Here is a 23,712-nt window from a genome sequence, read left to right on the forward strand (position 1 = left end):
CTTTTTCTATCTAATTTACATCCAGCAAAATCAGCATCTGAATATCCTAATAAATCAATTTGTGAGTCCTTAGAGTACCATAACCCTAGAGTTTGTGTACCATTTAAGTATCTAAGGATTCTTTTAACAGCATTCAAATGAGATTCTTTAGGATTGGATTGATATCTAGCACATAAACAAACACTAAATATGATATCAGGCCTACTTGCAGTTAAATATAATAATGAGCCAATCATACCTCTATAGTATTTTAAGTCTACACATTTACCTTCATCATCCTTGTCAAGCTTACATGAGGGACTCATTGGTGTGCCAATTGGTTTGCAGTTCTCCATTCCAAATCTTTTGAGTAGTTCCTTGGTGTACTTGCTTTGGGTGATGGAGATTTCCTTTTTTGATTGTTTGATTTGGAGTCCGAGAAAGAAGGTGAGTTCTCCCATCATGCTCATCTCAAACTCCTCCTGCATAAGCTTAGCAAAGTCTTGACAAAGGGATTCATTAGTAGACCCAAAAATTATGTCATCAACATAAATTTGTATAACTAGCATATCATTTTGATTTCTTTTAATAAAGAGGGTTGTATCTACATTACCTCTTGAAAAACCATTATTTAGTAGAAATTTGCTTAGCCTATCATACCATGCTCTAGGTGCTTGTTTTAATCCATATAAAGCTTTATTTAATCTAAAGACATGATTAGGAAAAGTATGATTTTCAAATCCTGGGGGTTGTTCTACATATACTTCTTCAGCAATATATCCATTTAAAAATGCATTTTTAACATCCATTTGAAATAACTTGAATTTCATAAAGCAAGCATATGCAAGTAGAAGTCTAATAGCTTCTAATCTAGCAACAGGTGCAAAGGTTTCATCAAAATCAATTCCTTCTTCTTGATTATATCCCTTAGCAACCAGTCTTGCTTTATTTCTAATTACATTTCCATGCTCATCTAATTTGTTTCTAAAGACCCATTTTGTGCCAATTATTGAATAATTTTTAGGTCTTGATACTAAGGTCCAAACATTATTTCTTTCAAATTGATTAAGTTCCTCTTGCATTGCATTAATCCAATTATGATCATTTTCAGCTTCTTCAAAAGTTTTAGGTTCAAGATGAGATACAAAAGCACAATGATTAACTACATCTCTAAGTGAAGAACGGGTTTTTACCCCATGCATAGGATCACCAATAATTAATTTCTTAGGGTGGTTGTGAACATACCTCCATTCCTTGGGTAGGTCATTTGTACCTTGAGGTTGTTCTTGAATTTCTTCACCTCTCTCATCTTGTTCGTCTTCTTGATCCTTGTCTTCTGGAGTTGCTGAATCTTTCAGAGTGATCTCCTTCATACCTTCTATTAGTGGATCTGCATCATCAACACCCTCATTCTTCCTTGAAGGAAGATCGTTAGATTCATCAAAAATAACATGTATGGATTCCTCAACTACTAAAGTTCTTTTGTTGAAAACTCTAAATGCTTTACTAGTGGAGGAGTAACCTAGAAAGATTGCTTCATCTGATTTTGCATCAAATTTACCAAGTTTTTCTTTGCCATTATTTAATACAAAACATCGGCAACCAAAAATATGAAAATATGCAATATTTGATTTTCTTCCTTTCCAAAGTTCATAGGGGGTTTTCTTTAAAAATTGTCTAATCAAGGCACGATTTAAAATGTAACATGCTGTGTTAGTTGCTTCCGCCCAAAAATATCTTGGAAGGTTGCTTTCACAAAGCATGGTACGGGCCATTTCTTCTAAGGTTCTGTTTTTCCTTTCAACTACCCCATTCTGTTGGGGTGTCCTAGGAGCAGAGAAGTTATGGCCAATTCTATTTTCATCACAAAAATTTTCAAAATTTTGATTTTCAAATTCAGTTCCATGATCACTTCTAATATTTTGAATTGAAAGCCCTTTTTCATTAATGACTTTTCGGAGAAATTTAGTGAAAATATGAAAAATTTCATCTTTGTGTGCCAAAAAGAAAACCCAAGTAAAACGAGAGTAATCATCTATAATTACAAAGTCATATCGTTTTCCTCCTAGACTAGTGGTTCTAGTTGGTCCAAATAAGTCCATATGCAAGAGCTCTAAAGGTCTAAAAGTTGAAACAATATTTTTGGATTTAAATGAAACTCTAGTTTGTTTACCTAATTGGCATGCATCACAAATTCTATCATTTTCAAAATTCAGTTTTGGCAAACCAAGAACTAATTCTTTCTTAATTAATTTTGAAAGAGAATGCATGCTAATATGTGCAAGTCTACGATGCCACAGCCAACTAGTTTCATTAACTTTAGCATTCAAGGATACTAGGCATTGCATGTCTAATTTGGCTAAATCATTCAAATCTACCATATAAACATTGCCATGCCTATGTCCTATAAATTTAATGCCATCGTTAATAGGACTTGTCACAATGCAAACAGATGATTCAAAAACAACTTTATACCCTTTATCACAAAATTGACTAATGCTAAGTAAGTTATGCTTTAAACCTTTAACTAACAAAACATTTTCAATGTATTTGGAGGGAGTGATACCAATGTTACCTATCCCGATGATTTTTCCTTTGCCATTATCTCCAAAGGTGACCATCCCTCCATCCTTAGCGTCAAGCGTGATGAATTGTGATTCATCACCAGTCATGTGTCTCGAGCATCCACTGTCAAGATACCATTTCCTGTTTCCTTCTTGGGATGCTAGACACACCTGCAAGCAAAGGTCAAGTTTCTGTCTTAGGTACCCAAGCTTTCTTGGGTCCTTTTAGGTTAGTCAAAATGGTTCCTTTTGGAACCTATATTTTCTTTATAATTGTGTTTGCATATTTGTTATTAAGGCATGTGTATGATTTATGTCCTATTTTACCACATTTGAGACAAGTAATATTTGTAGCCTTGTTGCTTGAATAATTTTCATAAATATTCTTCAAAAATTTTTGTTTCTTCAAGGGGTTATAGCCAAGTCCAGCCTTATCATATACAGCTTTTTGATTATCGAGAATTATATTTAGTTTATTTGAACTTAAGGTGAACTTATCTACTATAGGTTTCAGCTTGTTAATTTCATTCTTAGTTTCTTTAATTCATCAATTAAATCATAGAATGCTTCATGCAATTCTTCAAAAGTAAATTCACTAGTGGATTCAGAAGTTACCTCATTTTCGTTTGCCATAAGGCACAGGTTGGCTTGTTCTGTTGAGGTTTCCTCATCGGAGCTTGAGTCATCACTCGCACTCCAGGTCGCCATCATTGCTTTCTTTTTGAACTTTTTGGGACCTTTCTTCAGTTGTGGACATTCGGATCTGAAATGTCCCGGCTTCTTGCACTCGTAGCATATAAGGGGTTGATCTTTCTCTTTCTCTTTGCTTTGTTCCCCTTTTGTGAACTTCTTTCTCATCCCCTGTTTCTTTTTTCTTAGAAACTTCTTAAATCTCCGGGTGATGAGTGCCATCTCTTCATCCTGTTCTTCATTTTCAGTGTCATCCGTTTCATCATCAGGCGAAGCTGTGGATTTGAGGGCAATGGTTCTTTTCTTTTTGACTTCATCCTCTTGATGTTGCTTCATGTTAAGTTCATGAGTCATCAAGGATCCAAGAAGCTCTTCTAGAGGTAGAGTGTTCAAGTCCTTTGCTTCTTGGATGGCAGTCACCTTGGCTTCCCAAGTTCTTGGCAATGACCTGAGAATCTTCCTTACAAGCTCACTGTTAGTATAAGATTTGCCAAGACTCTTCAAACCATTAATTATATCAGTAAAACGAGTAAACATAGCAGTTATGGACTCATCATGCTCCATTTTAAACAATTCATATTTATGCACAAGCATGTTTATTTTAGACTCTTTTACTTGATTTGTTCCCTCATGGGTTACTTCTAACCTATCCCATATTTTTTTAGCAGATGCACAAGTAGAAATGCGATTAAATTCATTTGCATCTAGTGCACAATAAAGAACATTCATAGCTTTAGCATTTAATTGTGCCAATTTCTTATCAACCTCATCCCATTCTTTCTCGAGTTTGGTTGACTCCTCACCATCTATAATCTTGGTGAGTGTGTGATGACCATTCACTATGATACTCCACATATCATAGTCGAGTGCTTGTATGAATATCTTCATCCGAGCTTTTCAATAGGTGTAATTAGACCCATTGAAAAGAGGAGGTCGGTTTGTAGATTGCCCCTCGGCTAGAGAAGTATCGACATGGGTTGCCATAGATCTTTTGGCTCTTTGATTGTTAGATCAAAGAAGGGCTAGAGCACCGGGCTCTGATACCACTTGTTGCCCAGCTATGCAACCCAAGAGGGGGGGTGAATTGGGTTTCTAAAAATTTTAAGCTTAACTAATTACTTATGAAAAGTATTTGTTAAAAGCTTGATGAATGAGAAGAAAGACTTTAATTCAAGATTAATTACCTAAAGCAAGAATGCAAGGATATAATAAAGAAATAAAGAGAAACAATAAAGCACACCACAAACACAAGGATTTATAGTGGTTCGGTGCCAACCTTGCACCTACATCCACTCTCCAAGCTCCTACTTGAGAATTTCAATCCACTATACTTGTATTCAACCCGAATACAAATCGTCGGAAACTCCGACACTAGCTATCCCAAGCTAGTCCACTTATTTTTCGGGTACAAGCTAACCCAAAACACTCCGATTTCAGGTTCGGATCAACCTTTCCTTGTTTTGGAAACCCTCCAAAAATAAGAACAATTACTCACAAAGAGTAATACAGTTTAGAGCACAAATAAGTACAATAATAGCTCCTTAAATGAGCGAATATAACAATAAAAATACTTTACTCAAATGAAGAATCTCCTTTTTGGATTTCCTCAAGGTGGATGAAAAGTTGAAAGAATGCTTGAGGAGAAGGTGAACTTTGATTGAAGACTTCTTGAAGGCTTTGAAAGATCTCTTGATCAAGGTTGAACAGATGGCTTGAAAAACCTTCTCTTTGAATAATCTTGCTTTTCTTTTTCACAATCTCTCGTGTATATTGTGGATCCTCTCTCCTTTTCTTTTGGGTATTTCGTTGATCTCGGACTTTCTCGTGTAGATTTTGGATCCTCTTGTATAAATGTTTGATCTTCTGTCTTTTTTTCTGTATTTTCACCTTTTGAAACCTTTTATAGCATTAAGAAATAAGAGTAAACATATTAGGCAGAAAAAGAGCCGTTAGAGCATTTTTAGGAAGCATAAAAGGCAATTAAAATGGGCAAAAAACTAGCTGTTGCGGACGATTTCCGTCGCAGGGGTCGACTCATGAGTCGACTCATGCTTCAGGGGTCGACTCATGAGTCGACCTCTGTTGCAAAGACCAGAGATTTGGTTTCTGGAATTTTTTTGGCTCAAATCAGCAGGGGTCGACTCATGAGTCGACTCATGCCTTGTGGGTTGACTCATGAGTCGACTCACAGGTCGTGCCAAGCCAAAAATCCAACGTGCCAAGGGAAATTTTTGCGTGCCAATCAGCTCATTGTGCCATGAGTTGACTCATGAGTCGACTCATGCACTTCAAACCTTCATAACTTCAAAAATATAAGTCCAAAAACAATAAAATTTTCACCAATAGATTACAAATCATTTGTTCTACCAAATGATACTATCAAATCAGGATTTTAGTAAAATTATGATTTTGTCCCTGAAGAGCATAAAGATTTTTTCAATTTAAAAATATTTGTATCCCTTCAATCTGCTTTGTAATCATCAAAATCAATTTAGGAGCAACATTTAGGTTTTTGATAGGATTTCTTTCTCTTTGTAGTTTAGCTGAAGTTCGGCCGACTCTTTCTTTGTTTCAAAATTTCTACACCTTCAAGCGTCATCCCTCGGCAAAGGACTGGTGGTACTTCTCTCCTCAGTTCGGTAGAAAGGGGTTGCTGAAAGGCGCCCCCTCTTCTATCCACAACTGGAAGGAGAGGTTCTTCTATGTCCGATGCCCGACCTTGGAGCTAGGATTACCCCCTTGGGACTCTCTGAGGGATTCCGTCCGTCGGGTTTCCAGCCTGGAAAGGGACGACCTCGAAGCCTCCAAAAAGCTCGAGGCCTGTCAAGCCCCCCTCCTCTCCGAACTTCTGAAGGAACAACTTTTGTTCAACGTCAGCCTGAGTCCTCTTAACCCTGCTGGTACCTTTTTTTTTTTTTTGCTGCTTCCCCTTTCTCTTATTCTATCTCTGAGCCGTGTTGATCTTTTTTTTATTGCAGACATGGACGCAGGCATGGCTCGGAGGTTAGCCCAGGGTCTCAAGACCCACAAGAGAAAGGACGCCTCGACTTCGGGGTCAGTGAAGAAAGTCAGGATAGAAGGGACAAGTTCGACCGTGCCTGCTCAGGTGGCCGTTGCCGTCGATGTCCCTTCCGACGTCGAACCCGAAGTCCCCCGAGCCCTTTCAAGGAGCCCCCCGACCGAGGATCCCGCTCCGGAGGCTTGTCCCGAGGGGGCACCCGAGGCCGAAGGGAGGAGAAGAAAGAAGACCCTGGTCCGGAAGAGCCGTAGTCGCAAGGCTACCGTCGAGGGGGCCGGTGGCTCCGAGGAAGACCTGGGAGAAAATCCCTTCAACAACAGAGATTTAATAAAGAGGCTGGTCGAAGGGTGCATTCTGTCCGAGGTCATCCAGAGGATCATCCTTGCTGATCCTGAGCTGCGGGTCTGGGACTCTCTGGGATCTTTCCTCGAAGTAGGTTAACTAACTTTTTTCTCCTTCTTGCTTCTTTACTTAATTTATTCTTTAGCCTTTATATTGACTCCCCGGTCTTTCTTGCAGATTGGACACCAGCTTGTCGCCAACGTCGAGGCGATGAAGATCGCCAAGAGGGAGGCAGCTCGGGCGGAGGAAGGTCGCCTGGCTTGGGCCACCTGCCTCGAGGAGAAGATCATCGAGGCCCTAAGTCTCCAAGAGGTGCTAAAAAAGGAGGGACAAACCTCATCCGATCTGAGGATCGCCTTGGAGGAGGAGAGAAAGAAGGCTGAGGCCGAGGTCTCCGAACTGAAGGCGCAGATTTTCGAGTTGAAGGCGCAAGTTTTCGAGCTGAAAGCGCGGATCCCATCCTTAGTTTTGGAGGCAGGGGCCCGAGCAATGGAGGAGTTCAAGGCCTCCTCCGAGATGGAGGATCTAAAGGTCCAGTTTGGCCAGGACGCCTTCATCAAGGGTTTCGAACTCTGTCAAGAGAAGGTGGCTGGAAGGTTTTTCGAACTGGATCTCGATTTCCTGGATGAGGTATCCGACGATGACGCCGGACCATCCGAAGCCGCTGCCGGTCCTCCTCCAGCTGGGACCCCGTCGACCACCACGGCCGCCACTATCGATCTTCCGGGGATGCCGAGCCCCTCCACTTCTGCCCCAGAGGTCTGGAACCTCTAGCTTTGTATTTTTTCTTTGTGGTGACTTTTCTTCGTTTCTTTGTACTTAAAAATTATTTAATCAATAAAATTGGATTCTTCTTTACAGAGGGCTCCTTTTTCTTCTTCTGCATTCTTTTCCTTTTCTTCTATCTTCTTGTACTAATTCGAATCATGGCGCTTTTGTCTCCCAACGACAGTGCCCTGCCGAAGCTCTTCCCCTGCCACAGGGGATTCCTCTGAAGTCGATAATCCGAGACCTCAGAAGAAAAGTTCGTCAGTTGACGAAGAAATCCAAGAAGCTGAAAGATGAACTTCACCGGCTGAGGAAGAGCCATTCGAAAGTTACTGCGGAGGCTGTTCGCTTTCAGGACCTCCAAAAGAAGGGTCTCATGGAATACACCTAGAGGAAGATCGACTTCGTGACGGAGCTTGAGGAACTTTGAAAATGTGCCAGCGACCGATCTTGGACTCAGGCTTCCAAGATCAGCTCCTTGCTCACAATCCAAGCCGACCACGATCGAGACTGGTCGAAGAAGTTCTCCGATCTTCAAAAGCAGCTGCAGGACGCTGAGACGAACTACAACGCCTACTGAGTCGGCTGGAGTGGGCAAGTAGTGGACTACCGAAGGAAGCTTCAGACGGCGTCTGACGAAGTTGCCCACCTTCGGAGGCAGTTATCTGAGAGAGTCCAGCTTGCCTCTGCACAAGGCTCCAACGAGCTTCGCTCCTTGAGGGGGACCATGGCAGAACTGTCTGTGGCCCTTGGGCGGGAGGAGGCCAAACTGCAGCGGCTGAAGATTCAGCTGGTCTACGAGCAGCAGGCGATCAAAGATGTCGAGGCGGAGTCCGAGGTCCTGAGAAAGAAGCTTCGAGAGTCGGAGGGCGAGAGCCGGTGGTTCCACCAGATGTACCGGGATATGCTGCTGAAAAATATGGAACTAGAGGAAGAAGTCAAAAACTTAAAGCAATCCCTAATAAGGACCGAAACTGAGAGCTCGAAGTCGGAAGGAGCTGGGCTTCCTTAGAGCTCCCCCCCCTTTTTTTTTTCTTTCATCCTTCCATGTATTCTTTTTTTTTTCTTGTTGTTTTTCTTTTTGGCCTTCAAAGCTTTGTAGTGTATACTTCACTAATGAAATGAAAAGAAAATTTTTCATTATCTTATCCATTCTGGTATTGAGTTGTCGTTTATCGAACTTCTTTTGTCTTTCGTCTTGTTCAACGTCATCGTTGTTTGAAGGTTCCCGGTCACCGTCGTATTGATTTGCCTTTTTTGTTCACGACCGTAGGTCTTTTCGAGGTCATTTGAGTTTGACGCTTCCTCTCGGTGCTCGAGCTTGGGGACCCGAACTCCTCGTTACTTTGAGAAAGTCGATTTCTCCTCGGCTTATATTGAGTTCCCTCTTAGTGACTAAGGATTTTTTGATAGGAGTATCCTTCCTCGTTGAGACGAGATCCCTTGGATCTTTGATGTAGTTTGTTTTTTACTTATCACTGGTGTAGTTCGTCGCTTTTTCTTTTCATCTCCTCCCCTTCTTTTTTTTTTGTGTTCGAGTGAGAATTTTTCCTCTGCTCTTAACGGGGTCGTGAGAGCGTAGAGGAGCCATTGAGGAGGCTTTCCTCCTCATCCGGTCTTGATCGACTAGATCTTTGTTTGCGTCAGGATGAGGTTCTCCTCTTATTTTCGACAGTCAATTTCAGCTCATGTTAGGATGAGGTTCTCCTTCTGTTCCTAACGGGACTGTGGGGGCACGTAAGGGCCGCTGCAAGGACCTCTCCTCCCATCCGATCTTTAAGTAATCGAGCCTTTGACTTTGCTCATGTTAGGACGAGGTTCTCCTCCTGTTCCTAATAAGGCTGTGGTGGCACATAAGGGCCATTGCAAGGGCCTCTCCCTCCATCCGATCTTTAAGTGATCGGGCTTTCGACTTTTCTCATGTTAGGACGAGGTTCTCCTCCTGTTCCTAACAAGACTGTGGGGGCACATAAGGGCCGTTGCAAGGGCCTCTCCCCCCATCCGGTCTTTAAGTAATCGGGCCTTCGACTTTGCTTATGTTAGGATGAGGTTCTCCTCCTGTTCCTAACAAAGTTATGGGGGCACATAAGGGCCGTTGCGAGGGCCTCTCCCCCCATCCGATCTTTAAGTAACCGGACCTTCGACTTTGCTCATGTTAGGATGAGGTTCTCCTCCTGTTCCTAACAAGGCTGTGGGGGCACATAAGGGCCGTTACGAGGGCCTCTCTCCCCATTCGGTCTTTAAGTAATCGGACCTTCGACTTTACTCATGTTAGGATGAGGTTCTCCTCCTGCTCCTAACAAGGCTGTAGGGGCACATAAGGATCGTTGCGAGGGCCTCTCCCCCCATCCGATCTTTAAGTAACCAGACCTTCGATTTTGCTCATGTTAGGACGAGGTTCTCCTCCTGTTCCTAACAAGACTGTGGGGGCACATAAGGGCCGTTGCAAGAGCCTCTCCCTCCATCCGATCTTTAAGTAATCGGGCCTTCGACTTTGCTTATGTTAGGATGAGGTTCTCCTCCTGTTCCTAACAAGGCTGTGGGGGCACATAAGGACCGTTGCGAGGGCCTCTCTCCCCATCCGATCTTTAAGTAATCGGACCTTCGACTTTGCTCATGTTAGGATGAGGTTCTCCTCCTGTTCCTAATAAGGCTGTGGAGGCACATAAGGGCCATTGCGAGGGCCTCTCCCCCCATCCGGTCTTTAAGTAACTGGACTTTCGATTTTGCTAATGTTAGGACGAGGTTCTCCTCCTGTTCCTAACAAGGCTGTGGGGGCACATAAGGGCCGTTGCGAGGGCCTTTTTCCCCATCTGGTCTTTAAGTAATCAGGCCTTTGACTTTGCTCATATTAGGACGAGGTTCTCCTCCTGTTCCTAACAAGGCTGTGGGGGCACATAAAGGCCGTTGCTAGGGTCTCTCCCCCCATTTGGTCTTTAAGTAATCGGGCCTTCGATTTTGCTCATGTTAGGACGAGGTTCTCCTCCTGTTCCTAATAAGGCTGTGAGGGAACATAAGGACCGTTGCGAGGGCCTCTCCCCCCATCCGGTCTTTAAGTAACCGGACCTTCGACTTTGCTCATGTTAGGACGAGGTTCTCCTCCTGTTCCTAACTAGCTTAATTTCGACTGAATGAGGGAGTTACTTCCCGTCGTTATAAGCTCATGCTAAAAGGACAAATATGCAAATATAAAATTTTTATTTAAGGCAAAGCTATTGGTAATACATTCGTAGATTTTTCAAATCCTATAGCCGCGGAAGGTCTGCTCCCCGTCGGGGTCCTCCTGAGATGGAGTTGATAATCCCAATCGGAGGCCGATCTTCAGGCTGTTTCTCCCTCTTTGGCGGCTTCGGCTGCGGCAGGGCCCTAGGCCGATCTTCCCTACCTTCAGGTTGGCGTCGAATGAATCTGTCGAGCCGACCTCATTTGATGAGCTCCTCGATCTCGTCGTGAAGCTGAATACACTCCTCTGTGTCGTGGCCGTGGTCGCGATGATAGAGGCAGAACTTATTAGGATTGCGCTTTCCGAGGTGTGTGCGCATCCTTTCTGACCTTGGCAGCTGCTCCCTAACCTCCATCAGCACTTGAGTTTTCGATGTGTTGAGAGGGACGTAGCTACGGAATCATCCCGGAGGAGAGCTCTGCCGAACTCTGTGGTCCGGGCTCCTCTGCCTACGAGCCCGGGGAGGAGTCTGGGCACGCTTGTGTCCGGAGGGAGTTCGAGAACGTGGCCGAGCTTCACTCGGCCCTTTTTCAGCTGCGGGCTTGTTGGAGTCCCCCGCCCGCCGCTCCTTCGCGGCCTCCTCATCCTTCATCTTGAAGGCTTCTTCTGCTCGGGCATATCCTTCGGTCCGAGCCAGCAAATCAGCAAAGTCCCTGGGATATTTCTTTTTCAGGAAAAACAGAAGATCGTTCTTTTGAAGACCATCCTTCAAGGCGGCCATCGCGACCGATTGGTCCAAGTTTCGGACCTCCAACGCAGCGACGTTAAAATGGTTGACGTAAGCTCGAATGGATTCTCCCTCCTTCTGCTTGATGTTGATAAGGGACTCCGAGCCTCTCTGGGGACGCCGGCTGCTAACAAAATGAGCCGCAAACTGATGGCTCATCCGATCAAAGGAGAAGATAGTACCCAACTTCAGCGTCGAGTACCAATTCCTTTCTACTCCCTTCAAAGTAGATGGGAAAGCTCGGCACAGGATGGCGTCTGGCGCGCCATGGAGCAGCATCATTGTCCGGAAGGCCTTCAGGTGGTCAACCGGATTCGAGGTCCCATCGTAGCTTTCAAATTGGGGGAGCTTGAAGTTTGGCGGGATCGGTTCTTGCATGATCGTTTGAGAGAAAAGAGGATCAGTACAGATGTCCTCACCATAAGCAGGGGGAGCATGGCGGAGCTCTTCGATCCGTCGGTTCATCTCTTGGAGCCTTCGATCCAGGAGGTCCTCTCGACTGCGAGTCTCGAGGGTCTTCTGGCAGAGTGGAGGTAGGGATCCTCCGAGAGTAGAATCGTGATCAGACTGGGGGCTCTCCACCCTCAGATTCTCCTTTCCAGGAAAGACAGGGCGACTGGCCCAAGTGGCCCGCCCTACTGCTGGATTTTGAAACTCCGACGATGCTCTTTCCAACCGCACTGACGCCTGCGGCTGTTGCTGCTGCTGCATGGCCTGTACTGCTTCGGTGAGGCCTCTAACCTGCTGGACCAACAGGTCGAACTGCTCCACGCTGTTTGTCGTTGTCGAAGGAGGAGGAGGAGCCTGGAAAACTGGAGGTGAGGTCGGAGCCTGAGATCTGGCCGCGGAGGCCGTGGATCGCCTAGTGGATGCCTTTCGAGGAGGCATCAGGTGGAGATCTAATAGGATAAGGAGAAGAGGATGTCAGAGAAGATGACCAGAGGCAGTCCCGTTGAGCACTCCTTTAAGAATAAGGGTACTGCAAAGACAGAGCGCCCTTCCTCTAGCGCCAATTTTGTTGGTGCAGAATTTTGCCGAAGTCGGAGTTGCTGGAGTTGAGATGACCGCGGCCGCCGTCGGAACCTACAAGGAAAGTCTAAATCGGAGTTGGGGGTGCTCCGGTAAGACCTTCCGATGCTCAAGTCAGTACTCTACTTCAACAGAAATGGAATGCTCGAGTGGAAATTTTAACAGAATTTTGAGATAGAGTTTAGAGCTTAGAGAAAAACGTATTTGGGGGTCCCTTTTTATAGACGGAGAGCATAACTGATTGACAGCGACGTTTGTAACCGCCTGGTAGTGGGCTGTTCAGAGCCGCACGGAGTTTGTTACGGAGAGTAGTGGCGTTAGGGGTCGTTCATGGCCACGTGGAGTTTGTTACAGAGAGTGGAGTGGTGTCCGTTGTCGCGACTTGCCAGAGAGTGGTAGAGCCCGGAGAGTGAAGTGGTGTCCGTTGTCGCAATTTGCCAGAGAGTGGTGGAGCCATGCGGAATCCGTTGCAGAGAGTGGAGCAGGGTAGTGGCCATTGTCGTGACTTGCCAGAGAGTTCGGATCTGTCGGCTGGAGCTCGGTTGGGATATCTGATGGAGCGGAATGGCTCTCTATCCCATCGATTTAGGAGAAGCTCGGATGTTTCCGAGGCTACTGATGAGTCTACTGTTGTCAGATGCCTCAGACGCTGATGCTACAGGCGGGAGTCATCTGCTGTAGAAGCTCGGATGGAGACTGTCTATTGGTGAAGCCCGGTAGGAGTCCGATTGCTAGAGAAGTCCGACTGAAATTTGCCTGATGTGGAAGCTCGTCTGAAGATTATCCACCGGAGAAGTTCGGTTTCATGAAGAATCTGGCGGAGGGTTGACCGGCGGTGGACTTCGGATGGCGTTGGGGAGGTTCGACAGACACCGGAGGCGATCGGTTGTTGTAGTAATCCAACTGTCGGAGTCCATCCGTCATAGAAGCTCGTCCGATATCCATTCGCTATGGAAGTTCGGACGGAGTCTGGTTCTTGTAGAAGACTGAAAGGAGATCGCTTATTGTAGAAGCTCGGTTGAAGATCGATTATCGTGGGAGCTCGGAGTAGCGACCTGGCCGGTGGATCCTGTCCCATCGTAGAAGCTCGTCCGGGATCCGGCTACGAAGAAGCTCGGTTGAAGTCTACCTGTGATAGAAATTTGGAAGAAATTTGTTTACAGTAGAGGCTCGAATGGAATTTGCTTACGGTAGATATCTGGGATAGACCATCTGCTGTAGGAGTTTGGAGTAGACCGCTCGTAGTAGAAGTTCGGCTCTCGCAGGAGCTCGGTTGGAATCCTGAAGGCGGTCGACCACCGTAGAAACTTGGATGGAATCTGATTACTGTAGAAATCTCGTTGTCGGAGAAGCTCGGATATTGACGAAGTCCGAAAGAAGTTCGGAGAATAGTTGATCACTGTAGAAGGTTGGCTGATAGTGAGGCCCAGAGAGCCTTTGGAGCGGCCCGGTAGATGGATGGAGAAGCTCATTGTTGGAGAAGTTCGGATGGTATTATGGAAGCTCAGACAGTCGAGGGGGTTCAGAGAGACGCCACACAAGGTCGGAAGTCGGAAAAGTCCTGGAAGGGTCGGTCCTTTACAAACTTCGACCGGGGGTATTTTATACCCAATAGAGATCAATAGTGTATGGATACTAGTTGATCCGTCTGAAGGAATAAAACCCATAGACTGCAAGTATATTTTCACAAGAAAAAGATGAGTGAACGGAAAGGTAGAGACCTATAAATCCCATCTAGTTGTCAAGGATTATCATCAACATTATGGTATTGACTATGATGAGAAATTTTCACCTATGGCAATGCTCAAGTCCATCCAGATTATGCTTGCAATGGCAGCACACTTAGATTATAAGATCTGACAAATGGATGTCAAAACTGTACTTTTTAATGGGGAGTTGGAAGAAGAGGTGTATATAATACAACCTGAAAGGTTCACATCTACAGACGAATCTAAGGTGTGCAAACTAAATAGGTCTATATATGGACTGAAGCAGGTATCTAGGAGTGGGAACATGCATATTGATAAGGTGATCAAAACGTATGGCTTCGTTAGGAATAGAGATGAGCTTTGCATCGACAAATGGACTAACGATTCTGTAATCGTCTTCCTTGTACTATATGTAGATGACATACTCTTAATAGAAAATGACATCCCTGCTTTGTAAAGTGTAAAGCTGTAGCTCTCATCATAATTCTCCATAAAGTATTTGGAATAAACATCCTATATCCTAGGGATGAAGATCTATAGAGATAGATCTAGAAGGTTGCTTGGATTATCCCAATCCACATACATCGTTACCATATTGAAATAGTTCAACATGAAGAATTTCAAGAAAGGCTATCTTCCAATAGGTCTTGGGATTACTCTCTCCAAGAAAGATTATCCTACAATGCCTTAGGAGAGAGTATGAGTAGGATCCCATATGCTTCGGCAGTGAGATCTATCATATACGTCATGACATGTACGAGACCGAATGTAGTCTATTCACTAGGAGTAGTGAGTAGGTATCAGTTTGATCCGAAAAAAATTATTGGAAGGTTGTGAAGACAATCCTTAAGTATTTGAGAAATACTAAGAACCAATGGCTTATCTATAGAGACACTAACTTGAAACTTATGGGATACACTGATTCCAACATTCAGTCAGATTATGATGATAGCAGAAGTGTGTCGGGCTACATATTTACCTTAAATAGAGGAGCAATATGCTGGAAGAGTTTCAAGCAACATACTATGGCCGATTCTATATGCGAACCAGAATACATTGCTGCATCCGATGCTGCAAAGGAGGTGGTGTGATTGCGAAAGTTCATCACCAAGCTTGAAGTTATACCCTCTGTTGATGGTCCTGTTCTGCTGTACTGTGATAGCACTGGAGCCATAGCTCAAGCGAAAGAACCAAAGTCACACCAGCGTACCAAGCATATTTTGCATCGCTATCATCTTATACGTGAGATCATAGATCGAGGTGATGTCGAGCTTCAGAAGATCGATGAAAAAAAGAACATAGCCGACCCCTTCACTAAAGCTCTCAGGATCAAAGAGTTCGATAATCATAAGTTGAAGATAGGTTTAAGATACTGCCCCAATTAGCTTTAGTTTAAGTGGGAGTTGTTGAAAAATATATCCTAAAGCTAATCGTTTGAATGATTATGCTCATTTTGTAATATGTATATAAATTATTTATCAATGAATAAAAATTATTTTGACACCATTCATCACAAAATTACATCGTTCTTGCGAGAACTCTTGTGTTGTGATGAAGTCTTTAGAACTATAAAGTAATCGATAAAGGAAGATTTATCGTATAGTTTTTAAATATGTTCGTAACCAAATGATACGTCGTTAAAGAACGATGATGTTTATCGAGTGAAGGTCGTTGTGTACCATATAGGTTGGTTGTCCTCTTAACCAAGGAGTGTGGAGATATTGGTATGGCATACAGGTGAGATGTAGGAGTATATCATCACTGAACAAGTGACTCACCTGCTGAGCGCTGTGCTGTCAAGAGCAGCTCGCGAAGTGTATAGACATAAGTATCTCTCAAACTTGAGATCACCATAGTGACTTGCAAGCAACTCATTGTGCTTTGGTACCGGACTATCTGTATTTCTAATGCAGTGACGGAAGGATACTGGGTACAGTCAAGTACTTGCAAAGTCTGCATGTGGATCAAGATGAAATGGATCTTTTTGGATTATAGGAGCTGATACATCACTGTATTTCAATTTAGTAAAATCTTGACTAGGGTAATCCATATGATGGATTTGAAATATTGGAATACAATGAGAATGATCCTTCGGGATTGACAATTTAATCCTAGACCGTCCTAGAGTATTCAGGATCAAAGGAATGAATTATGCGGTAACCAGATACATAGATTCTTGAATATTATCTTATAAATATTCAACCTATCCGAACGTCGGGAACCATTGCTAGATGGTAACTTCGATTAGTATAAGAAACGGTTCCTATGCTATCAGCTTAATGTTCGAACCTATGGAGTCATGCACAAAGTCAAGCGACGTAGGAAAGAATTGATTTAAGTTTATATGTTCAATTTGAAAGTACATAACTTGATGGAACAAATAGATTAACTTGATTAAGAATTTAGTTATAGGTCATACAGGATTAGACAGTTGACTATGTCTAGCTAGCACTAAACATGAGGTTCATGTTCAATTCCGAAGATAAACAAAATTTAATCTGTGATCCAAAGAGTCTATGAGAGATTGGATTTAAGTACTAATTAATTCAGATTAGATCTGATTTAATTAGATTTAATTGGATTAAAAATCTAAGTTAAACTTGTATTAAATCTTAAACAATTGGGATTGACAATCTATTCGAAATTGATCCGAATCAGATTTGAATTGGATTCGAATTGATCTATTTTTGGATTAGATTCTTAAAATCCAATTTTACTGGAACTCTCTCTCCTCATGATCGATCAAAGGGGATGGGGTGCTGGTTGTTGCCGCCCCATATTTGCTGTAGGCGTGGGTGCATGAGGGCGCCTATCCTATCTCAAATAGAATTTCTAATTAGATAAGGGAAGGATTAATTCAAAGCTGGTTTGAATTAAGATTTCTAGTCCATTGGATTATGAAAAATCATCTGTAAATAAGGACTTCTAACTATTAAAATATAATAATTAAATTATGTGTTAAGATGAAAAAGAGAGAGAAAGAAGACGTGCAAGAGAAGGACCGATCCTTCTCCTTGACGTGGTGTTTGGGCGTCCAACTTCTCCACAGTGTGAAGAGACCAAGGCATCCCAAATTTGGGTGTGAGTCAGCACACCAAAGATCCTCTCTCTCCTCTTCTTACTGCTTTGTAAAAGTACAATAATTCGATGCTTCATCTCATTTTTCTACAAAATCTGACATGCACATGAAATAAAAGATTTGTACGTTCAAACCTTTGCAAAGCTTTAATTTCAGAATCTTTTAGAGATTTAATCCCTATTTCGCTAATCAGATAAAAAATAAAATTTTTATTAAATTATTATAATTTTTTTTAAAATATTTCCTGACAATCCTTTCGCAAGTATCTTTTTATCTTTCAGCTTGCGCACCACACAAAATCCTGGCTGAAAGAGCCGATTAATTGCTCCAATCAATATCAAAATACTCGTACCAGGCACTGGATGAGGTAAAATTGATCAGCCTCTGGAGGACTGCGCGCCACATAAAACTGATCCAACCGATCCAATTTCTGGAGACTAGACCTCACACAGACGATGGTTTTTCACATTATAGAATTTGTTATGCCATTTTTCACATAAAGAATGATCCACCCTCAGCCTCAAGCACACTGTTATCTGCCAAAATAGCTTATGAAAGCTGCCAAATACTCTTAAAGGTTGATTTTGACTTGAAAGAACCAACAGCAATACGGAACATGAAAAACTATAGAGATCATTTATATTTACAGAGTATTTCATAAGAAGGGTTTTGTTGGTAACCAAAGAAGAAATAAAATATTTACATTCCCCCAAAAACAGAAGTGCCTAACATGGGTGCCTAAGAATCCTGGAAACGAGATCTGCGCCTCCGGTAGCTGCAACATAATATTAAGTCAACATCACCCACGCAATCAGCATTTGAGGAAAAGAAACTTAACAATGCATATATAATTCTAACCATAACCTATACCTACAAGTTTATATATCAACTACTTGAGGCTAATTTTAGCAGCAATTAGACCAATAATTTCTCTTGATGACTCAAACCTCTGGAAGCAGGGGACATGACCAAAAAAAATCCCTTATATAAAGAAGGTTGTCAAATAAACTATTTCTTTCCAAAAATCATTAAAATTTTGCAACATGTAAGTGAACAGCAACATAAGAATCTTGTAAATATGCTGATTTACAAAGATATGCAAATGCATGACACATTATTCCAATCAATTATTAGCACGGTATTAAATATTTAACTGCATATCATACCTTTTAAACTATGAATAGAATATTCAAAAAATATGAACAGAGGATCAAAGAATTTCAATACAACCTGCGGCGACTAGCTCTTCCCCTAGATGCTACACCAACTGCTTCTCTAAACTCATCATCAGAGTCATCAAAATGATATTCTAAATTGTCTGCTGATGATGTAGAAGCATCATACATGCTTGAAACATCATAGTTTGATCTACGGTGATTTCTTCTTGTCTCACTTGCTCTTGATCTCCGTTGGTTTCTTGAAGTCCTGAAATTATCAAATACATGATAAAGGATGCAAGACGTCCACCAATTCCCATCATCCCCAGGGAAATCTTCATACTGATCACCACTAGCATCCCCATACTCGATAACATAGTCCCCCAATACCACACCATGTGGTACTTCCGAGTGGATAGTACTCAAGACATCTATAATTTCAGAGGACTGCTGGAAATTTTCCCAATCTAGTTGTTGTGCTGGGTCTATCTCTGATGGTCTTGCATGGGGGTGTTCTTGTTTGGCATGCAGTTGCAGCTCCATATAGTTGCCAACATAAGAACACTGTTTTTCTTGACAGCATCTTTTCTTCGTGTCCAGAAATGCACGGACTTCATCAATGACAATCCACCCTGTCACCTCTCCTCTACACAAGGGGCAGCTTGGACAGTTGCCAGTTTCAGATGGAATTGCTTGAATGCCCACTGCAGATGTCCCAGTCACAGTAGAAGAAATCTTTGTATCAGCAGGCAGTCCATATGCACTCTTGAACCGGTCAAGACAGTTTGAGTGGGTATGATCTGTATCACACATGAATGGTCTACAGCCTTTATCATATGAAGAGCACTGTAATAGCACTCCATTGTGAGGAAAATCCAAACAGACGGGGCAAATCACATCTTCCCAATTGATATTCAACTGCATATCCTCCAAGTCCAAAGAGCTGGACTCAGTCACACTCTTATGAGAGGTATCTGAAGCCATACTAGGTTTTCCTAGATAAAAATGATTTCCACTATGAGTGCAAATACCTGCATGTCAATCAAAGAAATCATTAAACAACAGATGGGCAATTCTTTGTAGACTAGCATATGATTAATCATATCAAATATAGGGATATATTACCATCCATTAACATCATTGCCTAGTAAGTTTTAATTTCATTGCGCATCTAAATAAAGTAGATATATTGCTAGATATCTGTCTACAATTTCTCCCATCACTCCATCTCAATCACTAGTTAGACACTTCTCTCTTCACCATACAAGCAGTGGAGATCCGTTTCACTGAAGCTTGATGGCAGATTTGAAATAGTTAATATCAAAAAGCAGAAATAGGGCATACAGAGAATTTAGGAAGTCTAAATGTCTAATCCCTTAACAACACTTCGAACTACTAGCCAGACATTAATGCGTCTGAGATAATGAAGGCATTATTTCCAGTAAGTGTCTTGGGAAAATCTTTTAACAAAACCCTTAAATAATTATAAATTATAAAAGGAGATGACCATAAGAAGACTTAGATAGCCATTTGTAGTTGACTTAATGTGTGCATTATTCACTCCTATTAGCTGGCAAGTGCTATCCCTTTGTCAGAGGGAACTTTTGTAGTCATTACCCTGCCTCCCAGGCTTCTTTTTAGATTTTTCTTCCTATTCTCAACCATCAATGCAAATTTCTGCACCTCTCCAGGTCAAGACCTCCATAAATCATCACTGGACATGTCCACATCATCTCAATCGTGCACCAACATCAATAATGCAGTTCTTACACTTCTATGCTTTACTAGTCTCATAATTGGAAGTTTTACTATACATCCACCTCAAAAATTTCATCCGCTACAACTCATATTAAATGTACCAACAACCAAAAATATGATCCATATATCATGTCATCTCTGTGCATCCAGTTTTTTTTTTGGGACCTTAGTAGGGATGGCATTGAGGATCAGGTCAGCTTGGGCCACACTACCTTGAACCAAACCACCTGACTCAAATCCAATCCAACCAACTACTGGGTCAGACTTTCTGAACCTGAACATGCTGGTGGGTCAATGAGACTAGCTAAAACTCAACCAAAGGGAGGGAATGAGAGAAGCAGTGCAAGGAAAACCATTGACCAGCAGCTGGCCAGGAGAGTTAGTCATTAGGTAGGCAACCAGTGTCCAACAGAAGGAAGATGGATGCCAACATGGTGATACTGTTTGCTAGCAGAGCAATGAACAGCTAGTGAAACAATGATGAACATCAAGGAAATGTGATGGGGCTGATAGCCGATGAGGTGATGGCATTGGATGAGGATTGGAAGAAGCAAGGAAGTCATTTTGCCAGTAGCCAAATATAGGAGGAGAGGTGAAAAGGAAGAGGAAGAGGGAGAAGGGATGGGGGAAGAAACGACAGAAGAGCTTGGAGTGGGTGGAAAGGAGTTGAGGTAGATGAGAGAAGATGTAAGGTTCAAAAAAGTAGATGTGAGAATCTAAGTGAAGCATTGAATGGAATTGGGAAGGTGGAATCTGGAATATGATTGGGAATTTAGGGTTAGGTTTATAAATTTAACAATAAGATCATATTTTGAGATATGTAACAATAAAATTGGATTTTTGGATATACAAATCAAATATTCTAAATGGTTCTAACCTGAGCTCTGCTTGCGAATAGGACAAGTTGGTAGGACCCATACCCGACCCATGAAACCAACAGGTCAGGTGAAGTGAGTAAAGTCCGCGTTGAATTTAGCTGGGAAATGGGTTGAAGTCGTTTTTGCTAGCCTACTTCTGAGTGTTGGTCATAATGTGCTTTGAATCTAAAAGTAATATGGACTAGAGCCATCCTATATATATTCTGGAGTTTCAATGATTTCTAAAACACAATCCTCAAAGCTTTTCTATTTTGGGTTTAGTTCAATCCATTAGTCATATGATCAAGCAATCAAATATTCTTTATAGAAAACACACTATCTAGTGGCTTTCACTGTCACCGTTAGCTTAAATCTCAGGCTGGCATCCAAGAATAATCAAGGTCATCTCACATCTAAAATTCAGCAAGTCCAGAAGATTTAATCAGTTCCCATTTAACTGAGAACTGGATAATAATCAACTCTTTAGTTGACAGATCTTGTAAAACTAGACCTATCCAAAATTTCACTTTAACAATAGAATGACTCATATGAATAGACTGTCCTAAAATGCATCCATAGAAAATTACCCTGCACAATTTTCTAATGGCTATGCCATCATGATGTCAGCTAATACAAGATATACAGATGTTCTCGTGCTGCTTGCTAGTTATAATACAGGTAATAGACTCTAGAATATCAATGCAAGTGCCAATTTTTCCTTAGTTGCTTAAGCTTTGGTCTTTGATCAATAAATTTAATCTGGTTTTTTGAACCAAAGCAAGTTTATTGGTTTGGGTAGTGCGAAAACTAGAGAGGAGAAGGAAACACAAGGATTTACAATAATATAAATGAAATAAGCCTCACTAGAACTCTATATCCAAGTGTCCTTTCTAGGAATGCCTACCACCAACACAAAAGCTAAGTATCATCCAAAAATACCAAACATATGATTGAGTTTTTTCTGATGCAAAAGATTATAAAACTTAAAGTAATTAAGCGAAAGATTCAAAAAATGCTCAGCCAGACGTCAAGGTCTCCTAGGCCTGCAAGCTCATGCTAATAAAAAAAACGGGTGCTATGTGAAGCCTTCCAAACCACTGTTCAAGCGTAGACATGAAGGAAAAATCTGATTCAACACTATCGAAGAAGGCTTCCAGAAAGTTCATTTTGAATTGTGGAAGACAAAAACTTTACCAGGTAGTCATTTCCCGAGCATGCCTGACTGCATATCCAATACTTAAGCATTTATTTCAAATCTAATCCCACAAATCCACAAGCTGAATGTTGGATTATGTTTTCCTGTTACCATTCAGAAAATATTAATTCATAAGGAATTACCTATTCTCTTTTCCGATACTCAAGAATATAATCAAAATCTTGACTTTATGACGCCACCATGTTCTCAATCAAAAGAAAGCAACGAAACTTACAATTTTAACAAAGAAACTGGTTTATCTCGAATTCACCATACCTACTTGGATAATGCTACAAAAACAGTCCCAGGATGGGAGTTACAAACAAATGTTTCTTAATCCCCAGAGAAGCCATCCAAGGAAGCACGCAATCTACAACCAGAAGCATGCAAAATCCTAATCCAACCACTCATCGTCATATCATCCACAGCCATACATCTTGGAACCAGGCGCCGCGACTAACGCCGCAAGGTTCCAAGAAAACCCCAAAGACTCGGAAAAACCTAGATTCAGCCAGAAGTGGCAAAATACATCAATCCACCACGGCATACGAGTGAGAAATCAACGAAAAGAATCAAGATGAGAAAATGAGAACAAAGAAAAAGAACTGAATCTCAATTCCGATCAGAGAGGATTAGTTGGCGAACCTTCTTGCCTGCTGCGATTCCGTTCACGATCCAGATGCGCGGCTCGCTGCGGAAGAATTCCAAACCCTAGCTCGCTGGATTGTACACGGCGGTGCCCTTGACTCTTGGGAGACGTGGGTGCCGCCCTCCCAAGCCGTCGACTCCGGATCACGGGGTCCACTCCAAAAGGCCGATTGCGTGGACGCTTTCAAGACCATACTTTGGTGTCGTCATCTCCGCGGAAGAACTTTTCCGCAGTCCGCACGCACCGCATGCGCACCCGCGCACCGCATGCGCGTCTTGCCTTCGTATCCTTTGCACGTGTGGGAGAGAGGGCGCGGGGACACCGGCTCTGCCAAACAAAAACACAGGAAAAATAATGGTCCATCGAAAGCATTTCGCCTGCCTCTTTCTAAAGTCTTCTTAAAACTTTCTCACCGGCGTTTTTTCCATGCCACGGGCCACCAGGCCGGAGAGGATGTTGACGGCGGGAAAAATCTAAGATTCGGCATCTCCAGCTTCTGTGTCGTTCACTTTGCTCGAAGAATTCTATCCGCTCATTTTTACAAAGTCAATTCTGACTAAAATGTGGAGAGCAATGATCAATGTGGAGGAGCTAGCTTTCTTATTCATGACCACATATTATTATTGTTCATGGCAGATGTAGCACATCTATTCTATATATTAAAGTGCATCCTGTGCTCTCCTGACATACCACGTGGCATGTTCGCTGACATGCGCAATTGAAACTGACTGTACACCATCCCCACGTGCCGTGTGGCATCCTCGTTGACTATGCACTCTCCCCACGTGCCATTAGTTCCGTACACTTGAGGGAAAAAAAAAAAAAAAAAGAAGGAAACGACGGGAGAAGAACAGGGCGTAGTAGATATGGGATTAGGTCCAGAAAGAGTGGGGAGAGAAGAGTTTTAGAGTAGATTTGGGAGGTAATTAAAAGAGAAATGATTTGATGTAATAGACGTGTAACGTGT

The 23,712-nt window shown here is 42.4% G+C and overlaps 1 protein-coding gene across 3 annotated transcripts; it reads right to left on the reverse strand.

Annotated features, from left to right (window-relative positions):
• Nucleotides 1–17,741: 17,741 nt before the first annotated feature.
• Nucleotides 17,742–23,100, reverse strand: LOC105039273 (uncharacterized). 3 transcript variants are annotated; one of them, XM_073245360.1, is made up of 4 exons: nt 22,742–23,100; nt 22,373–22,597; nt 18,360–19,317; nt 17,742–17,904 (listed from the first exon to the last, which is right to left on the reverse strand). In XM_073245360.1, the coding sequence occupies exons 3-4, from the start codon at nt 19,268–19,270 to the stop codon at nt 17,868–17,870; spliced, it is 948 nt and encodes a 315-aa protein (XP_073101461.1). In that variant the 5' UTR covers nt 19,271–19,317; nt 22,373–22,597; nt 22,742–23,100; the 3' UTR covers nt 17,742–17,867. The 3 variants fall into 3 exon arrangements, with proteins under 3 accessions (XP_073101461.1, XP_010913672.1, XP_073101465.1); XM_010915370.4 differs by lacking the exon at nt 22,373–22,597 and having other exon boundaries at nt 22,742–23,097; XM_073245364.1 differs by lacking the exons at nt 22,373–22,597; nt 22,742–23,100 and adding an exon at nt 22,240–22,264.
• Nucleotides 23,101–23,712: the final 612 nt, after the last annotated feature.

This window comes from Elaeis guineensis, chromosome 1, assembly GCF_000442705.2.
Source record: "Elaeis guineensis isolate ETL-2024a chromosome 1, EG11, whole genome shotgun sequence".
Lineage (NCBI taxonomy): Eukaryota > Viridiplantae > Streptophyta > Magnoliopsida > Arecales > Arecaceae > Elaeis > Elaeis guineensis.